General features: G+C 51.0%; 2 protein-coding genes across 2 annotated transcripts; one reads left to right on the plus strand and one right to left on the minus strand.

Annotated features, from left to right (window-relative positions):
• The first annotated feature begins 103 nt into the window (after window positions 1-103).
• LOC122392687 (keratin-associated protein 4-9-like) lies at window positions 104-1,573 on the plus strand. Its single transcript, XM_043387835.1, has 3 exons — window positions 104-282; window positions 499-639; window positions 934-1,573. Exons 1-3 carry the CDS (start codon window positions 104-106, stop codon window positions 1,571-1,573), a joined length of 960 nt encoding a protein of 319 aa, XP_043243770.1.
• Window positions 1,574-1,810: 237 nt separating this feature from the next.
• LOC122392694 (nucleoside diphosphate kinase homolog 5-like) lies at window positions 1,811-6,019 on the minus strand. The gene is made up of 5 exons (XM_043387860.1): window positions 5,698-6,019; window positions 5,352-5,451; window positions 4,034-4,145; window positions 2,988-3,082; window positions 1,811-2,537 (listed from the first exon to the last, which is right to left on the minus strand). The coding sequence occupies exons 1-5, from the start codon at window positions 5,791-5,793 to the stop codon at window positions 2,356-2,358; spliced, it is 585 nt and encodes a 194-aa protein (XP_043243795.1). The 5' UTR covers window positions 5,794-6,019; the 3' UTR covers window positions 1,811-2,355.
• Between the last annotated feature and the right edge of the window lie 2,786 nt (window positions 6,020-8,805).

The raw sequence follows: 8,805 nt of genomic DNA on the forward strand, positions 1-8,805 counted from the left end.
CAGAGCCGTCAGCGGCCGCTGGCTGACGGGATAATGACGGTCCGTGTCCGCCGATCGGCGCCGCGACTGCCGTCAGAGGGCCCCCGGCCACCGGTGCTACACCATGCCGCCGTCGCGCTGCCGGCCTCGCTCGGCCCTGTTGCTGCTGGTCACCTTTACGCTGACTGGTCCGATCTCGGCCGGAGCTCCGTACGACCCTTGTGCCTTGGCGCCGCGCGAGTTCTGCATCTCCAACAGGGGGTGTTGCCCGCCTACAGTCTGTGTACGAGTTCCCGCCTCAAGGTACGGCTATTGCTCTACTAATGAGACGCGCTGCGACCCGCCGTGCGGTCCCGGCCAGTGGTGTCCCCCCGGTCAGCCGGCGAAACCACCCAGCCGCACCGGGAAACTGCAGCTTCTGACACACGGCTCGGTCGACAACGGCTTCACCTGCAAGGACAAAAAACTGCCAATGGAGTGTTACGAAAACCTACACTGCCATCCGGGCTCCGTATGCAGGAAGACCTCACGAGGCAACTGCTGCTACCCGACCAAGTGTCCCATGAAGTGCCGGCGGGGCGAGCGCTGTCAAAAGATTCTGCGCCGGTGCGCCCGGCCGCCGGCCGACGCGTCGCCCTGCTACTGCCCGCCGCTGCTCAGGTGTGTGTCAGCTTGCAATCCACCTTGTCGCAAAGGACAGCGCTGCGAGCTGCTCCCCTCGACATCTATACTTACTAGCAAAAAGAAATACATGTGCGTGACAGACAAGTGCCAAAAGAACTCGGACTGTAAAGCTGGATCAATCTGCAGGAAACACAGGCGAGGTAACTGCTGCACGCCAAATACCTGTGCTCCGAGATGTGGTCCTGGTCAGAGGTGTGAGGCTGTTTTGTCTTCGTGCCCCCATATGGTCAATTGGGAGCCGCCACCATGTTACTGCCCGATGGGGTTCAGGTGTGTCAACAAAGTGCTGAAATGTGACCCGCCCTGCGGCCAGGGTCTGCGCTGCGGGCTGAGCTCGGGCGCCCCCGAGCCGAACGGCAGCAGAAAGCACGTGTGTGTGCGTGACAAGTGCTCCCGTACGCGCCGATGCCCGCCCGGGTTCCGGTGTCAGACGGACGCTCGCGGTAACTGCTGCCGCCAGTACACCTGCTCCCGCAAGTGCGCCGACAACGAGGTGTGTCGTCAGGTGCCGCCGACAGCGGGGCAGTGCGCCAGACCGGTACTCTACTCTCCGCCCTGCTTCTGCCAGTGGCGCTACGCCTGCCAGTCGCGCTGTCAGCCGCCCTGCGGACCAAACGAGCGCTGCGTGCCGGCCGGCGGGCTCGAGGGACGAGACCGGTACACCTGTCAGAAGAAGCCCGTTGACGAGTGCCGCACGGACAGAGACTGCGCGGCCGGCTCGTCCTGCCGCCGGGACAGCCGCGGCAACTGCTGCTACCCCACCGGCTGCCCCAACAAGTGCCCGGTCGGGGAGCGCTGTCAGGTGCGGTTTCCGCCGTGCCCGCGGCCGCCAGAGCCGGCGCCGCCGTGCTACTGCAAGCCGTTCTACAGCTGCACATCCTGTACGGGCCCCAGGTGTCCCATCGGCTAACCGGGACGGGGTCTGCGCGCCTCTGCGACTGCGCAGTGGATTTTGAGTTATGAGTTTAGTGCACATTGCACATTGTTTTGCTTTTGTTTCAGCCGGGACTTTCCACATTGAACCCTCACCTTGTTTTTTTTTTCTAGCCATATGACTAAAACGAGCTATCTTAGCATAGGCCTATTATTAAAGAATCCAATAAAAAGATTCGAAAATAGTTTCCCTTGTTTCCTTTGAACACACGGCTGATGTGACAATGTGTATGCATTTTATCACAGACAATGAATATTTTATCACAGACAGAATAAGGACGCAAAAATATTTCTGAGCTGGAGCGGCGATCCACAGGTCGGATCACAGCTGTCGTGTAGCGTGTAAGCAGTAACGCAAACGTTAAAAGGGTCTCACTGACGTTCTAGGCCGCAAAAGAGAGGATTTAACACACTGTGAGGTAGCATATCCTCGATTTTTTTTGCAATCAAAGGTACTCGACATTTGACCCCACTCTGCACCACATCTGGCGAAGCCAGTGAGTATTGGCGGTCGCGCGGCACCGGCAGTAGTTAGAGTTGAGGCGACGGTCTGATAGTTCACTTCAGTGTCCGCACAGCTTTCACCGGGGAACTCACCTAATGCCAGACTGAGGCCAGTCTGGTCTCTTCCTACCAGTATAATCTGGATCACCAAAGTTTCTGAGATCGTCAGGGACCGCTGCGATGGCGACCGTGGTGTGGCGAATGTCGTATGAGTGACTCGCCCTGTAGCACTGGGTGCGGCTCTGCCGCTGACCACTAGTGGACGCCCTGCACCGGCTGGTAGGGGTTGTTGTTGAGCAGCCACTCGGCCAGCCAGCTGACCGGGTCGGCCGGCTTGGTCTTGCACAGCTCGGTCAGGCCGCGCACCAGCGTCTCGCTGACGTAGTCGTCCACAAAGTCCCTGGCCTCCATGCCGCTCAGTATCGGGTACAGGGTCACTGCGGGAACAGGGGCATCGGGAGGGTTACATCGCGCCGCTCCGGAAAACTGGTCTACCAAATCTCCCATCAGCAATCCAAATTTATGAAATACGTGTTGAATAACATTTTGTATTGCCTATCTCACTCGTGTGAGTCCTTTTGAATTGATAACACACTTACATGGTACATACTAAATACAACGTTTGCGATAAATATTATTTTTCCCCATAAAATGTAAAACGTCTTGGTTCGTGGTCATCTCAAGCCGATGAAATGTTAGTTGATGTTCGTTCGCTGCTGAACCGTGAGCCAGCCCTCAATAGCCCCGTTTACATAGGGCTCGTTGCCAGATAGTGGAATTCCGATACCGAGACATTTATTCTACTAACGAGACATTTCAGACACATTTCGTTAGTTCTGACGACCTATCCGGCCGAAAGCCCTATGTAAACGGGGCTCGTGTCTCACCGTCGGGAAAGAAGAAGCGGATCTCGCGCTCGGCGCTCTCGGCCGAGTCGCTGCCGTGGGCGGCGTTCTCCGTATCGCTCGAGCCGAACCTGGCCCTGCACCGACAGCCGGCGTCAGACGGAACGAGGAGCAGCACAGACAGACGGCACGGTCAGACTGAGAGGATCAGCAGAGCGGGATACTGGCGACCGAGACCCCGCAGCACCGTCTATTGGGAAACAGCCCACAGAGCGAAACAACGTGCCGAGCGAAAACAAATAGAAAGTGATCGGACACGCATGATACTATACTTCCCAGTCCGATTAACTACACTTTTGCTATTGCGTTAGGCGGCACGGGCGGACATCGATAGCAGCGCCTCTATCGGTCAATAGGGAAAGCTGGGCTGTAGGCGACGAAATACCGGCTAAGTTGTCATACGTTGAATAGGTTTATAGACATCCGTCTTGTGAAAAAGTTGAACTTTTGCCTTCAATATTTCTACAGGCAATTTTAGAAGTGTCTTCACATAGATTACAACACCGTTTAGATTATTGTATTCACTTCAAGCCTTCCCTTTTGTTCTTGATGATGCGGGAACTATTTCTAATTAGTATTTCTAGCTTAATAAAAGAACATATTGTGCAAACAATGAAAAAAGCATAGATAGAATATTTTAAATGCAATTTTCTCTAGCAATCAATGGTAAATTTTCTACAGATCAAGGAAAAGATGCATGCTAACTGATAATTTAAAGTTCTTGGAGCCAGTTGTTTTCTTCTTTTCTTACGTCGCCCCAATGGCCGCGAATACACTTGTGATAACGCCTATCGGATCCGGACACAGTATCTAGTGGTCATTTCAGCCATGCTAGCTGCGAGTATGCACGCGTGCGCGGTAGCACTATAAATGTAAATAAACAAATATCTTTATTACGTGAGCATTACGTGACTAATCGGCATTAGTGGTAGATGAGGAGCGCAACCTTAAAGTGGGTGAGTACGGCCAATAACTGCCAAGTGGGAATGGGAGCACGGGACAATAGCGATAGAGGAAGAAACACTAACCGGATAGAGTCTGGATGTTTCTTGATGGCGGCGGCGACGCTGGTCGGGCCCAGCAGACGACGCCAGGCCCGGACGGCGCGGTCCTTACTGAGCACCATGGCTAGTACTGGGCCTGCAGAACAAACACATGATCGGAACAATACCAAACAGTGACGAGTACCGGCACTGCGGCATAGAACCAGTCACTGGCTATCCCGGCCCTGCGGCACAGTATCAAACACGATCTCCGGCCATGTATCACGGTATCAAATACCTACCGACTATCCCCGGTCCAGCGGCACAGTACAAATACTGACTATCCCCGCCCTGTATCAGAGTATCAAATAATGACCACCCCTTCCTACTATCACCGTATCAAATACGAACCACCGCTAAATATATCCTGTATCATGGTATCGAGTACCGACCACCCCGGTCCTGCAGCTCATTGTCAGAAAACAACAATGAACAGACCACTGATCTACTGACTGGCCGCAGCTGGCCCGGCCCTGCGGCACAGCGGCTATCTAACGCTGACAGGCACAAACCCCGCGGCACAGTATCAAATACGGCTCATCCCCGGCATCGCGGCACATTATCTAACGCTGACAAGCACAAGCCCTGCCGTTCAGTTAAACAGTGACAATCACCGGTCCCGGCAGCTCAGTATCAAATTCAAGACTGCATTACACAGACACTTTTGAGACGACATCCATCACACTGTCTTCAATAATGAATGTCATACATTCGTCAATCGCCATGCCTTCGGTCGCTGGTTCACGCCCTCGGGCCTTATACCGACGACGCGTGGCGGCAGCCGAAATGGACACCGACGATAGTTCACAGATCAAGTGACAAACTCAGAGTCATGGGGCGGCTGAAGACTCGGTCACTATCCCAGCAGTGTCTGAATATTGAGTTCGGATCATGACCGGTGACCGCCATCAGTGATCGAGGATACTTGAGCACTAAGCAGAGTAAATACGCACTACAAACATATTTCAATGCTAAGCGAATGGGAGGTATGAATGCGTATTTATTCATACACGGGTACACGGTAAATAACGCACAACCGTCTTTGTTTTGCGAATCCACTGATCGCTGCGACACGTTCAGGTAATGACATGCCCTTAAAACTGCCAGTAGGCAAAAAAAGGCATGCACTCGGTAATAAACACAGATGGAAGTCAATGGATAAAAGCAGCTGCTAGTTGGGCAGCTCAAACACAATACACGGGATCCAAGCGCCAAAGGGCGGGGGGGGGGGGCTAAAAGAAGCGTCAAATATGTAGACGACAAACTTCGCATCCCAAGTCCCAGTAAATAGGCAAAGATTTACCTGAAGTCATGAAATTGATGAGATCACTGAAGAACGGCTTGTCACGGTGTTCGGCGTAAAACTCCATGGTTTGTTCCTTGGACAGCAGCACTCGGCGTCGCTGAAACAGAGTCCAAACACCAGCCGTCTATAAATGAGGTCGGGAAATGTAGAGATAGTGAATGAAGTTCTCCCTGGTTTCTCACCGATATAACCGTTTTGAAAACAGACTGCATCAGAGAGATAGATTAGTGTCATTTATCGTATACGTAGTGGCTCGCCACGTGCTCGCAATGTGCCACGCCCAGCGTCACAGCAAGCAGACATGAACAAAACTGTTGTTGTCCCAATACTAAAACAAAATTACCTGAACAATAGTGAAGCCATCTTTGATGATCATTTTCTTGATTTCTTCGGCGTTTGCAATTGCGTTCGGCTTGATAATGGCCAGCGTTTTCTCCATTGTGAATCACAGAAATCTAGGGCGTTTCGTTACGACTTCGGGATAGAAGAGTCTATCAGCACCCCACAGCACCGCATCGATGCTTGAAAGAGGCATGGACAGTGGACTCGTTAGACAAGCAGGAAAACAAGCTTTGTGTTACACCCAACTTTGGTGCGGGAACGGGCGGAACCACACTCCGAATTTCTCTATACGGCTATCGGCGAATAATCGTATTGAATCCTATCGAGCGACCAGCCCACCTTCGTCTTTGATCACACTTCCCATTTTCAAGGGCTAACGGCTGCCCCATTGCTAGACATGTAATCGTGACGCATCCAGGCAACCAAGTGTTACACTACCTTACCGGGAGCGGGGAGCCCACTCTGAGGTCACCGAGCGACCGTTCGCCCAGCTCCGGGTCGTGCGGTCCCGGGGTCGTGGGGTCGTGGCCTCCGGGTGGCGGGTCGTGGCCTGTCTCGCCCGGAGCGCGGCTCAAACACGCGTCAAATACACATCTGATGCGTTAGTTTCTAATTCTTTTACATGTTCTGCATCTTATAACAAATAAATAAAATAATGTCTAGCTGGCGGTCCGTCCTCGATGCAAAAAGTCCACGCTCGGGGTCAATATCAATCAACCTTGGTAATATCCATTGTACTCGCTAATATCGACCTTTTCACAACGTCCATCTCTCTTTCACCAGCTTCATTTGAATTTTGAACCCACCCTCCCTCGTCAGGGATGGTTGGTTCGGATTACGGTTGGCTGTAACCCTCCACCCCCACCCCACCCCCTTCGAATCCCGATGTTTTTTTCGAGATTTTCGGAACCTATTAGTCGGATATGGTAACAACAATCGCCTATTCAGGTCAGGTCACTGACCTATGAAGTCATAAGTAAAACTCTTAACGATTCGTAAATGTTGAAAATTCGCAACCCTTCAATGACTGGGAATTCTTCGCAGGGAAATGAAACTTTCAGCAGAAGCAGTAAGTTCCCGAGTCCATGACAAAACTTCAGTAGGTGTATCTCGGATTCTACGTACCTAAGGGTCACTCTAAGTCTGGTCGGTCTTACGACCACAGCATTGTAAGTCAATGGGGGCTTATTGTAAATGTTAGGCTTTTTTTGACGCCGGAAATCTTCTGAGACAGGGACTATCTAATGCATGCTTGAGTGGTGTGCAAGAGATTGTGATTTCACACATTATTTTCTTGTAAGGCGCCCGACGCTCGATGCTAGGCTTTGCGTTGTGAACTTGGGTTGCGTCATATACAGCGTCACTAAGGTAGCTTGCGGCTTGAGGTCTTCCAGGTTTTCGTGAATAAATCCCGGGCTGCAAATGAGCTATAGCAGGTCGGAAAAGCCACGATGGATTTAAAACGAAGGCCATTTAGATTTAAAACGACCTATCAAATATAATAAAAAGCAAGCAATAGGACATCCTTCGACCAGCTTTCAGCCCTAGGAGGCTAGGAGTGACTGAACTAAGGTCAATATTGAATAAGTTACTTGTTAGCTTTCTCAAAAACGATGTATAGGTACGAGAAGTTTAAAAGTGAAAGCACCTATATAATAAAAGTAGTTATGTACTTACTCATAGCATTCGGACACGCGGGCTTACCAATTACCATGATTATCACGTTTCAAACACGACGTCAAAAGTATCTCGGCTCAGCGACCTTTTCTAGCGAAGTCGTTTCCCTTCCCGCGCCCCGCTTGGGGGAAGGGGGTTGAACACCCCCGCCCCCCCAGTTTTTCGCGAATATCTATAAAAAACGGCGGCGTTCTGGCACACTTTATTAAAAAAATCTGCACAATCTATGAAAATTTATAAACAAGGTCACACAAGGTCAGGCCACCAGTTCACGTCAAGTGACCTCACCTCATAAAAGTTTCAATGCCTGCCGTAGCTACACCGAGTTACCGACCAATTTGTAACTTTTAGCAATTAATAAGGGCAACAGTATGTAAATACACAAAATATATCTCGGAAATTGGATATCGGTGACCTAGGGTCAGGTCAACTTTGCGACCTCTCCAGTCTCCACCCAGTAGGTACATACTTACCCAAGTCAAAGGGAAAAATAAAAGGCGCCTCTTTTGGACAAACGTCAGACTTTCGAGCATCGAATTACAAGTAAAAAGGACACAATGAACCGGAAAATGGCACCCGTGATCCATCGTTAAGTCCCTGAGGTCATCCCAGGTCACGAATGGTATCTAACAGTTGTTCGCTAATACCTTTTGATAGAGGCACGCTAGAGCCATGAAAACGCCTTTGACGTGTTCAACTCGACGATACGGAGCGACAAATTTGCAGCATGAGTAGGATGACCTTTTTTGGTCAGGTCATGACCCTCACCTGAGGTCAAATTTTTAAGTTGACCTTTCGAGGTCAACTCATAGTTCATTCAATGCGTGTTGACAAGAGGAACCCGATGCTGCTATTAGTAAGATCGTGTACGTTTTGTGTCAAGTCATTTTCCGGAAGAAAAAAAACTCCGCAAAAATGCCTATTGCCTATTTTGGCATTTTTTGCCCCCTGCGGACTAAACCCTTGACCTTAGGTCGAATCTGAGAGCATCGATCAGAAATACCGTTAAAATAGCTATCGAATGCGCTCTTCCGTGGCGCTGTAGCTCTATTTATCTGTTCCTGAGCTATGCGTTCGTTTGTCGAAAATTATCGAGGTTCGACCTGGAAAGTGGCGAAATTTCACCTTCGGTGACCTCCGGTGACCAGACCTGAGTTGACGTTATTTTTCATTATTGACGTTCTTTCTTTGGCTCTTTCGAACGCCGCCTAGGCTACTGCCAAGTGCCACGGCGTGTCGCTACGTGACCCAGGTGCCGTGTTAGAAGGGGCGATCGACTTATATAGCCTTGCACCTCCCAGCAGAGCGTTGAAATCCAGGACCCCCAGCGGAGACTGGGGCGCGGGTGGTCTTTGACTTGACCTCAAAGTCAAATGGTGGTGCAAAAGAGGAAATGACCGCGCCTCGCCTCACGGCTCACAAAACACAAGCT

Source organism: Amphibalanus amphitrite, unplaced genomic scaffold (genome assembly GCF_019059575.1).
Source record: "Amphibalanus amphitrite isolate SeventyFive unplaced genomic scaffold, NRLGWU_Aamphi_draft 000497F_arrow, whole genome shotgun sequence".
Taxonomy (NCBI): Eukaryota; Metazoa; Arthropoda; class Thecostraca; order Balanomorpha; family Balanidae; genus Amphibalanus; species Amphibalanus amphitrite.

Coding starts and splice junctions, on each gene's coding strand:
- LOC122392694 (XM_043387860.1), bottom strand. CDS start 5,793: ATGGAGAAAACGCTGGCCATTATCAAGCCGAACGCAATTGCAAACGCC. Junction 4,146..5,351: donor CATCAATTTCATGACTTCAG/GTAAATCTTTGC, acceptor TTTGTTCTGCAG/GCCCAGTACTAGCCATGGTG. Junction 3,083..4,033: donor AAACATCCAGACTCTATCCG/GTTAGTGTTTCT, acceptor CTGTCGGTGCAG/GGCCAGGTTCGGCTCGAGCG.
- LOC122392687 (XM_043387835.1), top strand. CDS start 104: ATGCCGCCGTCGCGCTGCCGGCCTCGCTCGGCCCTGTTGCTGCTGGTC. Junction 283..498: donor GTACGAGTTCCCGCCTCAAG/GTACGGCTATTG, acceptor CTCCGTATGCAG/GAAGACCTCACGAGGCAACT. Junction 640..933: donor TACTGCCCGCCGCTGCTCAG/GTGTGTGTCAGC, acceptor GATGGGGTTCAG/GTGTGTCAACAAAGTGCTGA.